We start from the raw sequence: 18,526 nt of genomic DNA on the forward strand, positions 1-18,526 counted from the left end.
GTAACATATCTGTCAGTGAAATCCTAAACTTTATTCATATAGGACAGTTATACGACCTGCAACGAATTTTCAGCCCCAACCTATTTTGAAGCGTGACGCTGGTTAACATACGGACATACTGGAAACATGTGATTAGGTCAAAATACGCTAAAAGTTAACAATTACTGGTCCGAGCTATGTAGGAAAATGCGTGCCTTTTACTTGAAAACTGCAAAAAAAAACAATCATTACGAAAGCCTGGGAACTTTTTGTGATAGGGTTCAAAATCGATTTTAATGTAACGGATACCTTCATTTGTCATGATCTTTTCTTAATTTTTATACAGCGAATTTTTGTTTTATCACTAATTCTGGCACTATGATTTCCAATAGTCTGAATTTTTATTGTGTTACAGATTTTCTTCAGGTATTGAATTATGTATTTATCTCTAAACCGTAAACCTAGATTATGGGACATCTAGATGAACAAATATTCCTGATTCTACGTTGTTTACGAATGACTGACTGTCGAAATAATTGACTAAGTCCAATTTAAATATTCGCACTATCCGAGAATTTAAGGGAATAAAAATGTCCACTTATTTTCTAATCAAATATTATTATTAGGTCATAGAACAAATGACTAAAAATCGAAAGTACTTGTCATGAAAAAAATTAGGATTGTTATTGACTAAACAAAGTCGAAACAAAAGGAAGATAAGTATAAAAAACGTCCTTTGAATTCTTCATTTGACTGAATTCTGTTTATTCATGTAACTAAATACACAGATAATAAATTCCAATTAACCTCATATTTATTTGTCATTACTTCCTTGATGAAGTAAGTCTTGACGTGAGCTCAACACTAGCGCCTGTAAAACGAGAATTAAAATGTAAAGCTTTTCAATAAAAAAGATTCGGTTAGAAAACAAATTATACGATTCATGAAGTGAAAAGTGCTTATGAATGCTGGAAATTATTTCAGTGTCATAGAGTTCCTTAGAGCACCTAATACATACATGTGATCTTTTCGATTATTCCATTTTAAGTGTGTTAAGCTGCTTAAAATAATGGAGCATGGAACGTAACATATTTTAACTGAAAATCGGGCTGTATAATAATCTCTAGAAGTTATTGAAATACTACAGATACTTTTTTATTTATCAGGTACCAGTTGGTGCTGTTGTTTATTGATATAGAAAGAAAATTCTCTTCCAAATTTTTTATAACTTAAATGAATGTAACATATACCTATTTTTGTGTTAAGTGAGAATAACACAGTTCATTGAACCAACAATACTGACTCATTATTGATTGAACCCCTCTCCGATTTATCAAGCAATGAATAGAATCAGTGCATTAAATTCAACTTAGTAAGTTGAAACTCATTCTTTAAATCATACTAAGTCAATTCAATTTTCAATTGTTTTAGAAATTTATTGATGCAATTAGTAATATCACTACTATAAGCCACATCATTTACATCAGGCCTAGCGATACAATCCAGTTGGTCAAACTAAACTAGAAGCAGTAACGTCAAGATTTGAGATCCAATGGTTGAAAGATGATCACCTTAATTAATAAGCCAATGAATCACACTCAAACTTTAAAATAATTGGTATTACTAGACTTCATAAACAGTGTGATTCAAAACCAGGTACATGAACATGTACTTGGTCAATGAATTAGATAAGCCAATCTTGAGATAATGACGGAGTGTTTTGTTTGTAGAATTGGTAGAGATTATTCTAAGGAGACTACTCTCTAAACGTTGATGACACAACTGCTGCAAAAAATTATTGGTTCCCGAACGATTTCATGGTGGAATGACTACAAATAACTTCTACTTCAAATAAGTGTGCTTTCATGACAGCATCACACACGTAAAACATAACATCTGTTTATCGGCCACCGATAACAGATAACTAATACAAGTTTAAATGAGAAAATAACAACAATTAAAATAGATAACACCTTATCCGACCTGTGCTCAAACTGTATCTTACACTTTCGAATTTATATAACAGTGTGTTGACAATGGTTGAATATCAAACATTAATAATGGTTCTCATTAGTAGTATCTTCACACTCAAGGCATATGGATTCCATGACATAGTTTTTATTGATGCAAATACATTTTACGGTTATTTATAACCTTTGTGTAGACAGCTCAATTTAGTACGGACTCAGTGTTCAAAGTCTGTCAGTGTGTATTGAGTTCGTGTCTGGCGGATGATGCTGACTGTAATCTTATATGGCAATATTGAATAGTTCAAAACATACTGTTCAAATTTTTTTAGACAAACAAAATTAGACAAATTGTTTAACACTGTGGTATAAAATGAAGCGTCACTAATATCTAGTCAAGTGACACAAAAAAGATAAGTCTGTGAAAAAAAAATCAAATTACCTTATTTGCTTCAATAGTTTTTGTCCAGTCACAAGCACCAATCAATCTCACAGCTTCTAATAAGATTTCCCTAACTTGACCAACACTTTTACGAAACTGTTCCAAAACCATATCAACACAGACCTGGTAAAAACGGAATAATACATCAAAAATGAGTTTGTTGGTATCAATGCTAAGGCTGTACTTGATAGTTTCAAATAAATTGAGCATTGTGTGGACAGTAATTAATATACATGTAAACCGAAAAAATGATTTGTCTCATATTCAATAAAACTAACCTTTAGATGGTTATAGAGGTTTTATGATCGTCGGAAATCAAGGTCATCCATTGGTGAATGTGAATTGTTTGATTGACGGATAATTTTTTTTCCTAGTTTTGCTTAATTATCCATTACATAACAGACTGTATCCAATTTTATCCTTGAGAAAACATTTTTTTTACTAAAAGTAATAATTTTATTCTATTCAGTGAAATAAACTAGAAATCAGTTCCTAGTTCGTCAACTACGTTTAGTAATTATTTAGTTTTTAGTTTTTTAAAGTTTCATTAGTTCAATGCAACATGAAAACATCAAGAGATCAGTAACATATAATGAATAAAAAGCATTGTTATAACAGATTTAGTTAATAGTCCCACAAACGTGGCCTAATTCTATGCTTAAATTATTATCCATCAATCAAACAGGAAACATGAATGACAATGGTTCCAGTCAAAAAGAAACCAGCTAATCATGTCATCCAATTTCTATCAGAAATTAAACTACAATACCGATTGGTTATCCATTTATTTAGTGAAAACATTGGTGTTTGGTTGATTAGTCAACAATAAGAATTGTAATATGTTTCATGTGTTAAGTAAATGGTTAAATACTCGGATTTGCGTCACACCATTTTGTGGAAGGAATAGTAATACTACCTAACTGACCAGACAGAAATAAGTAGAGTTCGATTTGGATCTGAATCTAATGGTTGAAAAAACTGAGTGTCTTAATTAATAAATCATAGAAATTCCTAGGTTTTTTTTCTACTAAGTAAAAATTAATAACGATCATGCTTTAGTTTAGGACTTCCTAGAAATGCAATGTTTAAGAATGAATAAATATCCTCAAATTCAAAGCCGAATACAATCACAATTCCACTGCAATTCACAACCCTATACTAAAAATATAACAAAATTATTGGACATCCTTATGTGTGTATCCATAAAATACTATTCAAAAATAGGCAGTAAATATAACTTTCTCACATGTTCCTCATCTGCTTTCCAACAATCGAAATCTGTAACAATTGCTATAGAAGCATAACTTAAACCAGCTTCGCGAGCCAATGAAACCTCAGGAACTAATGTCATATTGATCAAATCGAAACCCCATTTTTGAAATAACAATGATTCGCAACGAGTTGAGAAACGTGGACCATTAATAGTAATTACAGAACCTTCAGTATGCACACACGGATGATTGCTAATTGTATCTGAACTACACGTTTTATCACGAATAGTTAGTGATAGATTTTTAGCTGCTTTGATTAAAACCTGGAAAAATAAAGCATACAAGAAGTTGGTGTTGAACTCCCGAATAAGTTAATTAAAACAAAACTTTACCATTTACAGTCTCAGTCTGGACTTATCGCCATACCTCAGATAAAAAGTCAGTGATTTTATGGACTGATGACACGTCTTGAGTTGGCTGCCCATAGTTTTGTCCCAAATTACTCCTACACCATTCAACATTGTATGTTGAAGTAGGAGGTGGTTGGGAATATGTAATATATGTTCTAACCGTCTCAGCTGATGATTCACTACCCCATCAACCTATTTTCCATCTTTGTTTAGTACTCTATGTTTAACTTTAGAACTCATTCAGTCCTTCTAGGATATGTGAGTAATGCTATGAAAATACCTATGATAAGAAACTAGTTGTCTATGCATGTCTTCGACTTGCAAAGATCATAATTTACAGCCTTAAGATACAAAGAAAAGTGTTGTACAGTATACACGCACTTTGGTTAACAGACGGACATTTCACATATACCATGAGTGACTAACGTTTGCAAAGGCCAACTGAGCTTTACGAATCCGTACCGAGATTTCCTCAGACACTAAACCACAAAGGCTGATGAGATTTAAAAGATGAGTGGAGTAGTCAGTATACTCAACAACTACACTACCTACTATCGTATTTAGCGTTGATGCAAACTAATCCTGAAGCAACATTTATAATTTTGAAGGATAGAAACTCATCACGAACATGCTTATGTTGTTGTCCAAGGCAATCAACAGATTTTGAATTTTGTCAGCGTCTTTACCCAATAGTACAATATCATCAGTGTATTTTAACTCGATAAGTACACCTTATAGTAGCACATTGATCCCGTCAATCATCTTTTGTGTAATGTTTCATAACTCTGGTGTCTCCTCATTGCGGATAAATCTTTCGCATTTTACTAAAGATTTCCGTAGGAAGGCAAAACACAATGAGTCTTATCTCATCCTTTCCAACTCAGTCTTCGCACGGAGTAAAAATAATTTGCCCCCGAATGCATTGGTACGGCCGAGAGTGGGAAGGGTCCGCTCTCCCTCTCGAAACGCTCTCTCACAGCTACGCGTATATAGCATCTGCCAGGGAAGTCCTATTCACTGCCTTCTCGTGGCGGGTGTTGTTTACGAAACTGAGAAGACGGAAAGCGAATGTCTGGCGCTTTAATCGAGTTGGTGGACACGGCAAGTCCACCTAGGGGAGTTGGAAAACCCTCATTCCAAACCAATGGTGTACATGGGCTCCAGTATCGTGAGGGAACAAATGGCGTATGAACAAATCGTTGATCACCCACTACCATGGGACTGAATCTCCTCACGATGCTCCACTGCCTTTTGAATCAGACCTTTAGGTCAAAGGCTCCGGATGTGGGCCCTAAGAAAACCACCTGTTTCAGTTTGGGCACCTGGGCAGTATCATGGCTTTCACAAAAATCTAATGAGATGGCAACTACTTCACGGAATACGATGCTCTCTCCAATCAGAATTCAGACAATTCCCATTCACTTGATAACACTCATTTTTATTATTATTACAATTATCATTTTTTTTAATATGCTACGTCACTTATCTTCCTCTATCCCCACTTCATGTACACCCATTTTTCAACTTATACAGCAGCTCGCCCATGGTGGAAACTCTGTTCTATCTAAACGATCTCCAGTCACTGTCTGGTCGAAAGTGAATGCTTCCACTGAATACGTATAGGGCTGGCTATGTCTTTAGAAAGTCTTAATATCGATGTTTGTTGTCTATCCGAGACCCGTATTCAAGACTTTGGTGAAGTACTATACATTCGCTCTCCATCTGTCGCTCAAAAAGGCTTGTTTTACGTGCGTTTATCCGGGAACCCTGTAGTATTTTTATCTGGCTTTGCTGGCATTGGTGTTGCACTAAGCGCTAGAACTGAGGCAGCATTAATCGATTGGATCCCCATTAACAGTCGGTTATGTGCTGTTATATTAGAAAGCTCTATCAAAGTGAGGAGAAATCGGCGTGAGAAACGATGTCTATTCGTCATCTCCGCCTATGCCCCGACAGATTTCAGCCCGGATGCAATCAAGGACAAATTCTACCACCAATTAACAGTTCTTCAGAAAGGGCGTTCGACAGATATTGTAGTAATAGCCGGAAACTTAAATCCACCTGTAGCTCCTGGAGCTACTGCCGGTCCCAAGCCCGGATAAAGGAGGAGGGTTGGACATGGGGTTAGCGACCTCATCCCGTAGAAAGCTAACTCGCTAAAAAAACGCTGACCAGAAAAACTAATTCAAACTATTTAAATCCTACCCTGGGAGTTAGATCTTCATTTAGAAGAGTTATGACGTCCCATGATGAAAGCCGAGTTCCTTCAGAAGTCACGTTGATGCACCTTCTGACAACCAGAGCAACCATTTATTTAAGTACATGGAATTGCTTGTACGATGTGGGAGACCAGAAGAGTCTTCCAAATTGCTGCAGAAATGAGGAAATACAACCTAAAGGTGTTTGGGATCAGTGAAACACATTGGACGCAGGTTGGACAACAACGACCATCTTCAGGTGAGCTCCTGTTATACTCCGACCACGAAGAACAAAATGCCCCACATACACAAGGAGTTGCATTGATGCTGTCCAAACAAGCACAAAATGCACTTAAAGAATGGGAATCTCGTGGACCAAGGATCATCAAAGCCTCATTCAAAACGAAGAAAGAGGGCATTACAATGAACGTCATAAAATGCTATACGCCTACCAACGACTACGATGAAGACGTTAAAGACCAATTCTACGATAGGTTGCAGTCGATCTTCGAGAAATGCCCAACAAAGGACCTGACTATTCTGATGGGGGATTTAAATGCCAAGGTTGGAATGGACAACACAGGATTCGAAAACATCACGGGACGACATGGACTGGGAGAAAGGAACGAAAATGGTGAGAGATTTGCAAACCTATGTGCTTTCAATAAACTGGTCATAGGCGGCACTATATTCCCACATAAACGCATTCACAGAACCACATGGACTTCACCGGATCACACAACGCAGGGCCAAATCGACCATATCTGCATCAACAAAACGTTCAGGAGTACGATGGAGAATGTGAGAACCAGGAGAGGAGCTGATATAGCATCAGATCATCACTTGCTGGTCAACAAGATGAAATTAAAACTTAAGAAGCATTGGACAACAGGACGGACAACATCACAAAAGTTTAATACGGCTTTTCTTCGGGATACTGACAAACTCAATGAACTCAAGATAGCCCTCAACAATAAGTTCCAGGCCTTTCATGATCTACTCAATGGAGAGGGAACTACTATGTAGAGCAACTGGAAAGGGATAAAAGAGGCAATCACTCCAACATATCAGGAGGTTCTGGGCCACAAAGAACACAACCACAAGGAATGGATCACTGTTTATACACTGGATAAGATTGAAGAAAGGAGGAACAAGAAGGTAGCAATCAATACCAGACGAAAAAGAGCAGAAAAAGCCAAGGTAAGAGTCGAATACACAGAAGCGAACAAGCAAGTAAAGAGGAGCATCAGAACCAACAAACGTAAATATGTGGAAGATTTAGTAATGACGGTGGAAAAGGCTGCAAGAGAAGGAAACACAAGACAACTGTATGACACAACAAAGAAACTTGCTGGAAATTACTTTGAACCAGAACGACCAGTGAAAAGCAAAGAAGGCAAGGTAATCACCAACATTGAAGAACAACGGAACAGGTGGGTAGAACACTTCGAAAAACTCTTGAATCGATCAGCTCCACTGAACCCACCCAACATCGGAGTAGCACCCACGGACCCCCAATAGATGTTGGCCCACCAACAATTGAAGAGATCAGCATGGCCGTCAGTCAAATCAAGAACGGCAAAGCAGCAGAACCAGTCAACATTCCGGCAGAGGCACTGAAAGCAAATGTAGCAGCAACTGCGAAGATACTCCACATTCTCTTCAATAAGATTTGGGATGAAAAACAAGTACTAACAGAGTGGGAAAGAAAGACTTCTGATCAAAATACCAAAGAAACACGATCTCAGCAAGTGTGATAACTACAGAGACATCACTCTTCTCTCAATACCAGGAAAAGTCCTAAACAGGGTTTTGTTAAACAGAATGAGAGACTCCGTTGACGTCCAACTTCGAGACCAACAGGCTGAATTCAGTAAAGATTGATCGTGTACAGACCAAATCGCAACTCTACGGATCATTGTGGAACAATCAACCGAATGGAATTCATCACTTTACATCGACTTCATTGACTACGAGAAAGCTTCTAATAGCGTGGACAGGACAACACTATGGAGGCTTCTTCGACACTACGGCGTGCCTGAGAAGATAGTCAATATCATACAGAACTCCTATGATGGACTAAACTGCCAAATCGTCCACGGAGGACAACTCACCGACTCGTTTGAAGTAAAGACCGGTGTTAGACAAGGTTGCTTACTCTCACCCTTTCTCTTTCTCCTGGTGATCGACTGGATCATGAAGACGTCAACATCTGGACGAAAGCATGGGATACAGTTGACAGGCAGGATGCAGCTTGACGATTTAGACTTCGCGGATGGTCTGGCTCTTCTATCACAAACGCAACAACAAATGCAGGAGAAAATGACCAGTGTAGCAGCAGCCGCAGCAGCAGTAGGTCTCAATATACACAAAAGGAAAAGCAAGATTCTCCGATACAACACAACATGTACCAATCGAATCACACTTGACGGAGAAGCTTTGGAGGATGTAAAAACCTTTACATATCTGGGCAGCATCATTGATGAACACGGTGGATCTGTTGCACATGTGAAGGTGAGAATCAGAAAAGCAAGAGCAGCATATTTACAATTGAAGAACATCTGGGACTCAAAACAATTGTCAACCAACACCAAGATCAGAATTTTTAATACAAATGTCAAGACAGTTCTACTGTATGGAGCGGAAACCTGGAGAACTACGAAAGCCATCATCCAAAAGATACATGTGTTTATTAACAGTCGTTTACACAAAATACTTCAGATTCGTTGGCCAGACAGCATCAGCAGCAACCTACTGTGGGAGAGAACAAACCAGATTTAAAGCGGAGGAAGAAATGCTAGAAGTGGATAGGACACACATTGAAGAAAGCACCCAACGGCGTTACAAGGCAAGCCCTCACATGGAATCCTGAGGGCCAAAGGAAAAGAGGAATACCAAAGAACACATTACACCGAGAAATGAAGACATGCATGACAAAAATGAACAAAAGTTAAATAGAACTAGAAAGGAAGGCCCAGGACAGAATGGGTTGGAGAATGCTGGTCGGCGGCCTATGCTCCATTGGGGGTAACAGGAGTACGTAACAGTAAGTAAACGCAAGTTTTCGTATTGTCTGCTCTTAGTTTCGTTTTTGGTTGTTGATTAACTGTTTTCAAGGCCAGACACAGCAATTATCTGTCGTTTGCACTATCTTATGTTGCAGGAAGCCCTTTATATTTCAGACTTTCAGACGCACGAAGCGCCACAGATATACGTATATTACTCAATAGAGAATCGCTTTTCAAACAAATCGCTGTTTTGTGAAACTTGATTTCGTGTATACCTTAATCGTGTGATTAGACGCTTCGATAGGTTTAGCAACTGTCAAAACATTTGAAGATTGTTTAACATTTTCAATCCAAACAGAAAAACCATCAACACGTGAGATCTTGTGACATAAATATTAAAAAAGCATCACTGAAGACAAACCAAACAAAGTTGTGGAATTTTGAAGCATAGTGCCAAAGCACTAAAAACTGTCTTGACCAAACAGCTAACATCTCCAAGTGAATTACGTTACCTCTTGACTAAAAACACGAAACAGGTCTCCCTAGTTAATTATCCGAAAACTCACCTGACGTGTTTCTTCACAAAATGGGTCTGCCATCGGCATATGTAAGACTCCTTTCAGTGAGCCAGGCCCACTTCCATAAAACGTAAGCTCTCGATTTTGAGTATTATCGTAAAACTGGTTAAGAACAACGAAATCACCAGGTTTTTTGTCTTTCTGCAGACTACCACAAGCGTTAGTGGCTAATATGTGAGTACACCCAAGTTCTTTTAACGCCCAAATGTTGGCCCGATAATTGATCTCGCTTGGCAGCAGTAAATGTTCCTTTCCATGCCTGCAAGACAAAAATGATCAAGTCATTCATAACCCATGTCAGTGTTATTGAACAGAGTAATCCTTAGCCTTCATCACGCACAAAAGTACGTATACAGTATGAACTAAAATTCATTTCAATAACATGTAGATTAAGGTGAAAATATTTTTAAAAGTTTGTGCAAAGTTTCAGAGATCCAATACAGATAGTTGTTGCACTCAGCTCCAAAAATACCTTTGTAATTATGTATGAATGATCACAATGACTTATACGTCCAGCGTTTGAAGATGTTGATGTAATTATCTGTAGAAATATTTCTCTGGATTAGACCATTTAGCTAACTTTTCCAAAACTGTTTGGTATTAAGTTGTGGATAGTTAGTTTTTAATAAATCGAAAACAGTATGATGTAACAGAAACTTATTCAAAAATGAAACATTGGTTTGGGTGATGAATATCTAGCAAATATTGAAAATAGATCCCCTTGTTCAAATACCACGAATTATGTTGGACTGAAACCATTCAGTTGACGCTTGATGGTCATACATACAGACAGTTTATTTAAAGGGAGATCCAATAACTAGTCAAGTCAGTATACATATTACATACCGAATTCAGTACAAAAGTTAACAGCTTCTTAGTTAGACACTAACCAAGGTCACTAAGTATTCACGTGGCCAATCTTACTAACATCAATCTTTCTGAAAAATTTAAACATTTATAGTCAGTCGTCAAAGTCAATTCATTTACAACTAAATGTGCACGAATATTAATGTATACCAGTTCATTAAACAATTAAAATGGTGAAAGCATTTTGACCTAATAGTTTTACAAATTCAAACAGACTTATAATATTTTTTTTAACTGAAATGAAAATATTTGCCACTTAAGTTACACATAACCAATTCTTAACTAATATTCAGATTCACTTTTTATTCATGTAAAGTGCTTCTATAAGACTGGTAAGAGTTTCTGTGAATAATTGTCACATATGTATATACTCACGTGAGAAATGAGATGAAAAAAATCAGTTACATGTACCAGCAGCCAAAATTATTCATAGCGAATCGCGCAACCTTTGGTGCTGTCAAGCGATTAGTCTCGCAGCAAAACGTTGTCGTGCGAGTAGTTCTGCCCAACCTTTGTTAAACACGGTATTTTCGAGCTGAAGATGTTGGAATAATCGGCTAACTTACAGCATGCTACCGAACCAATGAGAAACGGGATAAGTTGTGGAACAACTATCAAAATAGGGTTAGGAATGTGTTATGAATTAGAATTGAGTGTCAGGGTTGAGGTTTTCATCACAAACTGACATAAACCGCAATGCATGAACCCTAAAAACATATTCTATTCATTGCATAATAAGTCATTCATTAATCTTCGGCATCTACTAAATGGCCGAATCGGTTAGCACCTCAAGGTCGTTCGACAGTATACTTCAGGTTTACCGAATACTGTTTGTACTGACCATTGATGTACTTACAGGATTGTTCACATTCAAAAGGAATACCGTATAATTAATGCAAAGGTTTGGTAACTTTTTTTGGACAAAGTCAAGATCTGACGAATTCACATATTGTGAATTAAAATATATATAAGCAAGCAATACTGTTTTCAATTAGATCCTCTTCAGGCTTTACTCTAATATACAGCAATATTTATATACATATGCGAAATCAGTAAACCAATCACGGTAGTTTATGAGTCAGTGATATCAGTCGAATAGATTACATAAATAATCATAATAAGTGGAAAGTACAGATTGATAGTGTGATGACAGTTGTACTAGCTGTGATAAGAATAATAAAGGCTTGAATCCATGTTTCATAGTAGGAAATAGGTCAATGATATCTATACACACTGAAATAACATTAATAAAAATTATGATTACGCATTAAGATGATTGAACAATGAAGCGATTATAAAAAATAGGTGGGAGGGGTGGAGAAAAATAAACGAACATAGAGCATGGAAAATAACAATCCAGCTGACAAGTCCCAAATAGGAGGAAACCCGCGTCCTGCATTCCACTGCTAGCCACTATCCATCTTTGCTTATAATGCTTGCGACTTAAGGCACTATCGAGGCAATCCGCACAGGATGCACATTTATGCCAATAAGAGACCGATCAATTGTAGACCTAAACATCAATGGGAAGATTCAAACAAACAATACAAAATGAATTTAAAATCATCTATTGTTTACTAGTACACCTGTCGCCAGACTATCAATTTGTATTTTTCAATTAATGTTTATTTATATAATCTATTCCACTGTTATCACTGAATCATAAACTACCTTGATTAGTTTAATAAGTTCGTATATCTATATAAATATTACTGTATATTAAAGTAAAGCCTGATGAGGATATAATCGAAAACAATATTGTTCGCTTATATATGTTGTTCCAAAGTCAAGATCATTACTTTACGCGTAGTAATATTTCAAAACACCATTCTTGATGACTTTAATAAATCTCTACACATGATAACTCAAACGTTTTCGTATAAAGCACTGTATAGCTACCACTAGGACTGATTGAGAAAAGAGATGATCAGTAGCCAATTTCATGTTTTCCATAAACTGTAAAGTTACTTCGATAGTGGTGTAAATTGCATAGCACCCTTTTATTCCTTTTTTTTATTTTTTTTTACCCCCACATGAAAATGTTGTCACTTTGTTTTGTGTGGCATATTTCCTGACTATTAATAATGCCGAGCCTTTTAGCATAATACGTAGACATTATAGATAAATATTTACCATGATTTCTAACCATTAGTTTTTCCGACTTGAAAGTTGGTCACTCAGGCTTCCAGCCATTACTTTGATTTAAAACCCAGACCAAGCGTAAAACTGACAACAAAAAATGATACACGAATGAATATGCGGGTCTAAAAGGTAGTAAGAAAATGTAGATAGGTACAAATCGGTTAAAGATGTCCTATAACTAGATAAGGCCAACATCTGATCACTTAGAAAAATAGCCTAGAAAACTATGAGGAGTGGATAATGGACTATAACAATAAGTTATTTTAGTGTTTGTACGCAATCGTAATTGATTTGTACATGACAAAACGTTTAATTCTAGTTCTGATACAATTAACACATGTACGTCTGTGGTTTTCTCAACCTTATTCCCTGGTCCAATGACAGCTACCAGAGTACGTTTAGGACAGATCTTGGAATCGATATATTATTTTTATTATTTATTATTTGAACATAAATGTTGGTACAAAGGGGCACCAGATATATATGCGCCACACAGATCAAATGAGATTTGTGTGAGGGCTATGATACTGCCCAGGTGCCCAAACTGAAACAGGTGGTTTTCTTAGGGCCCACATCCGGAGCCTTTGACCTAAAGGTCTGGTTCAAAAGGCAGTGGAGCATCGTGAGGAGATGTAGTCCCATGGTAGCCGGTGACGAACGATTGATTCATATGCCATTTGTTCCCTCAGGATCCTGGAGCCCATATGCACCATTTGTTTGGAATGAGGGTTTTCCAACTCCCCTAGGTGGGCTTGCCGTGTCCACCAACTCGATTAAAGCGCCAGACATTCGCTTTCCGTCTTCTCAGTTTCGTAAACAACACTCCCGCCACGAGAAGGCAGTGAATAGGACTTCCCTGGCAGATGCTATATACGCGTAGCTGTGAGAGAGCGTTTCGAGAGGGAGAGCGGACCCTTCCCACTCTCGGCCGTACCAGGGCTTTGGGGGCTATATCATAAAATGGATTCAATACAACAGCTTATTCTAGTCAAATGAATAGATGTGTCACAAACGAATCACTTTTGTGAAAGATGATTACCTGGGAAGCACAACACACGGGACACCTTTAACAAAACCTTCAGTAAGAACACCTGATGGATTTCCGAATGGAGTAGTTACAGTCCGAACTTTTGCGTTTTTTAATAGATCTGGATCGTCGAATCCAGAACCTCCAATAATTCCAACCTAATATGTAAACAGTAAGGATAACCACATTTTAGATAGGGTGTGTCTGAAGCTTTATTAAACATATTTGAAAATAAATTAACATAGCCGTATATAATGATGAATTATAAAACTACGAATTGTGGGGATTTGTTAAAACTAAATATTTATTGTTCACACAACCATGAGCTTTTAAGGAAATATGTAAACATAAAATGTTTTAACAAAGACGTAAAAATATGTCAAAGTTCAATAACTAATTTAAATGAGACAGTTTACCCAATAATAACCATTTTTCGAACTTACCATAGACCTGGTGAAAAATGTAAATGAAAACTCCACAGAAAACGGTGAATATCAGTTCGGCAACCGATCGATTTCCAAACCTTTCGAAGAATATGATACTAACTTTACCAAAATATAAAAGTTTTTTTAAAATATGGTTCACCCAATTGCTTGTTTGAAAATGTAACCCATTAGAAACCAATCCTACATAAATTCATCAAACTTTACATCCGTCCAAATATTTGTTTCGAGATTTTATTGAAACTACTTTCAAGTAACGATACCAAACGTCTCTAGAAACTAGGCAGCTGTTTAGCTGACTGTGACAGGATATGGTAGTATTTAGTTAGTTTCAGATATAAATAGTATCTAGTGTTGTGTTTCCACAAACAGGGAAGCGTAGAATTGTAAACCGTAAAACAGTCCACACGGTGCTCCACGGACTTCTGATGCCAACCTTAAGGTGAAATGAACTCCGCGGAAACAACCTCATAAAGACGCGTGGCCAGCCTCAAGCAACAGTAACCGGTAAGTCCAATCATAAAAATTTAATGGCAAGTAAGACTTCATTCGTATTTTATGTTAAATTTTACATTCCTAATGAATGCCTAAGATTTATTATATCCAAAACCCAGTAAAACCAGGTCCTTTAGGTGTCATTGAGGCTTCGACACGCTGTTTCAATATGCCACTGTGTAACAGACATAGTGGTGACGCCTCAGATGCTACAATAATTTTCGCAGTAAATTTCAGTAACCTTTCAACTCAAAGTTGAGTTCAATTTAGAAACCAATTTTTTATTTGTATGCTAGGTTTTGAGCCAGAGTTGTGTAAGTTAATGACAATACCTGGTTGTATCAAACATTTGATATTTGACCCACAGACAGCTACAACTATACATTCCAAATTATTCTTAAATTTTTCGATTTTTCTCTAAACCAGTAACACCCTACTCCATTGGAAGAGTCTGGAGAACCAAATACTTTAATGTATTCCCCTGTTGCTTTTCTGCTTTCATTAGTCTCCTTTTGGTTCAAAATTTCACTCAATAAGCTAATAGGTATGGGATAAGTGGAACATTATTGCTAAAAACATGTTTACTGTGCAAAATTTTTATGAAACTTAGCAGACGAGGTTATAATGGGTTTTGAGACGACAGATACTTAAATCGATATACCTTTAACCGTAACAGATGGTCTAATTTTTGATGTTCATTCCTACCTAGTAAGGACAGATAAGTGGGCTAGGAATAATCCTTCTAGTACTAATAATGTAGAAATTCGGTTGCTCCTTGAAAGTATCAACCTATGTTAATCCTAGCAAGTTGTAGCACTATAAAGGTCCAATTTCGCTTTGAATGTATCAGTAGAATGTGCTGATATTACGTGTTCCAGCAGAGAATTCCAGTAATTCACTATTCCGTGCGAAAAACAACTCCAGACGTAAACGATTTGATCTCACATTTTGAACTTCCTTAAAATTTCCTTCCAAATGATGCCCTACATGGATGGAAACGATAAGACAAATAAATTCCAAGATCATCGCTTAGTGTACGATAAGCGAACATTAGATCACCTGTAGTATCGGTTGTTATGTTAAGCCCATATACTTTATTCTAGTTGCTGGCCAAGCCAATTCACCTGTACATTGAGTCATCTTTTGATCTTGTTAATCATTTGCTTATTAACCTTGAGTACTTTTTATATGAGCGTATATGTGTGCACACTTCGTATCTTATTCATCATATGTCTGTCACTCATTTTTGCCTGACTATAAATGTTGACTAACGCTTGCTTAAATCGAGTTGGCTTCCCAGCCATCTCCAATACGCATCATCTTTCGCCTCTCTCTCTCGCTTGCCGCTCACTCGCTCGTTCATATTCGCTCAGGTGTTGTTAGCTTTCGAACCTGAGTTATTCGACAATAAACTGTAGTTGCTGCTATCCTTTGTCTTCTGATTTTACGCGCCGTTAAGATTAGAATTATATCGGTTATCGAAACGAACGATTAACGAATCGCGGCACTACACACCCCGTAACCTGCGGTAAGATAACGGAAATAGGTTTAGGGGTAGCAGACTGTCTTCATGAAAAAGACTGGAGAATACAGCCTCATAGAAATCGGGTATGATACCCTAAACATTTTTGTCTTAGTACTTAAAAGACCTCTGAAGCCTTTGCCTGAAATAAACTCAGGTCCTATGTTTGAACTAAGACGTACGAAATTAACTGAGAAGGAATTATGAATAAATGCACAGTAAACTATAGGTACCTCCCACAAATTCCATATGCTTTCCAGGAAAATGGGGGATCTCGTGGGTTTTTTTCTTGAAGAACATAAATGGGTTTCCCCAAACTTTCGGAAAATATTTGTGAAAACCAGGAATTATGGGCAGTTCCCTCGAAATGCAAAGAAACATGGGGTAGTATCGAAAGACAAACATAGATTTTTCCAAAGAATTAGAAAATTTTGGACAGACTAAGGAAATATTGAAGAGAACCCAAAAAATTCATCCATTTAGTTAAAGGGCGTTTTGGGATTTTAGCTGATATCAGTTCGTGATGAGAACTTTGAGTCCAATTCCTAACCCTAAACACTAACTGTAAATCATAATCCTTATTTTTCATATAAGTTTATAACTCATTTAGCCCTAGCAAGTAGGTGTATATTCTCAAGGCCACTTTTACGTCGCTCAAAGGTTGTCCGTAAATTATAGTCTCACCGAAAATCTGTTAACTAGCCAATAAGTAACATTATATGAACAAAATATAAGTTACCTTAACTTCCGACATTTAGACTAGACACGTGTATGTAGGGCAATTTGGGATAAGATTGCAGAGTTATCAGTAACTGCCATTCATAGACCGCCAACTGTCCTAGTAACCAATCAATTAAATGTGACAATAGTGAGTTCTTGCCAACATCCACCATCCTTCTAATATGCAATATATTTATCACGAGCTTGTGTAAATTTATCAACTGCTCCCACTCACTTCTTGTCGTTTCAGAACGGTCATAGGTATTCGATAATGTCCAATAAGTGGTAGTCTGGCCAGTGGACTGAACTTGCGAAGTCAGGATTCCATTGCTGTGAGTCAGTCACAACGTAGAACTTCGTACGTACGTACATCAGTTCGAGTTGCCATACCACATTAGCACAGAGGTGAAGTTGTTGATTCACATCCCATAGTGATAGAAGTAGTAAGAGTATTAGCAGTAATCCGAAAGATTAGGGTTTGAAGATGTTATTCAAGGGATACAATCCAGTGGAACAAATTTGGAAAGAGAAAAAAGAAAGGGACATGAAGAATTCAAAAGATTAGAGCTTGTCAGAACACAAAAAGTGGATGCACCTTCGCCATCGCAAACGACTCTGAGCCATGTCATTCCAGGTCTCTAACCACCAATTGTTATCATCTCGCGGATCCCAACCAGGTGGTCTACACCTACCAACATGGCTCAGTCAACTTGTCAGTGACTTCATGGATTTATGCTACGAGAAGACCGTTTCAAGGGATAAATAATTAGGCAAGTTAACTAGTCAGTAATGCAGATGGAATTGTAAAAATAAAAGGTTAACAAGTTTCTAATACGTGGTGATTATGACACTAGATAAGTTGGGCGACTAACAACAGACATAGCTCATCGAGGAGAAGATAGTACATAATCGACCTGTCGAAGGTTCTTCGATCACTTCGGCTTAGAGAACATTTCAGATGCAGGTATCCCTCATTTAGGAATTGCAGGAGCGAGGCTTGGTTTTTATGTCCCAATGTACAATCTTTCGGGAGTCAACTCTAGAATCGTTTTGATAATATTCTGATAGAATGTTCGTGTTGGGGTGATTTGGGATACTTGTACGTTGTGTGTCATTATCAGACTATTGTTTACTTTTCTTTAACTTGGCGAGAGTAATCTCGATTACAGGAGTCCGTATTTGTAATATTTGTTCCCTGGACCCATCACTTTGCGTTTTTTTAGCGAGTTGGTTTTCCACGGGATGGGGTCGCTAACCCCATGCCCAACCCTCCTCCTTTACCCGGGCTTGGGACCTACAGTAGCCCCCGGAGGAGCGCTAAAAAAACGCTAACCAGAAAAAATTATTCAAACCATTTAAACTCTGCCCTGGAAGTAGAAAGAATGATTATGACGTCTTATGATGAAAGCCGAGTCCCCATCACTTACTTAGTGACACGTCCTTGTACTCGGTATGAGAGATTTAAACTTCTTTTGAAGAGGAGGGTTGAAACGACATTTTAGACTTCCAAGTGATGC

The 18,526-nt window shown here is 37.3% G+C and overlaps 1 protein-coding gene across 1 annotated transcript; it reads right to left on the reverse strand.

Annotated features, from left to right (window-relative positions):
- Nucleotides 1-793: 793 nt before the first annotated feature.
- Smp_171620 (putative methylthioadenosine phosphorylase) lies at nt 794-17,043 on the reverse strand (the record flags this gene model as incomplete). The annotated part of the gene is made up of 6 exons (XM_018800001.1): nt 794-850; nt 2,389-2,511; nt 3,635-3,922; nt 9,782-10,052; nt 13,842-13,987; nt 17,029-17,043. 6 exons carry the CDS (start codon nt 17,041-17,043, stop codon nt 794-796), a joined length of 900 nt encoding a protein of 299 aa, XP_018653858.1.
- Between the last annotated feature and the right edge of the window lie 1,483 nt (nt 17,044-18,526).

This window comes from Schistosoma mansoni, chromosome W, assembly GCF_000237925.1.
Source record: "Schistosoma mansoni strain Puerto Rico chromosome W, complete genome".
Classification (NCBI taxonomy): Eukaryota; Metazoa; Platyhelminthes; class Trematoda; order Strigeidida; family Schistosomatidae; genus Schistosoma; species Schistosoma mansoni.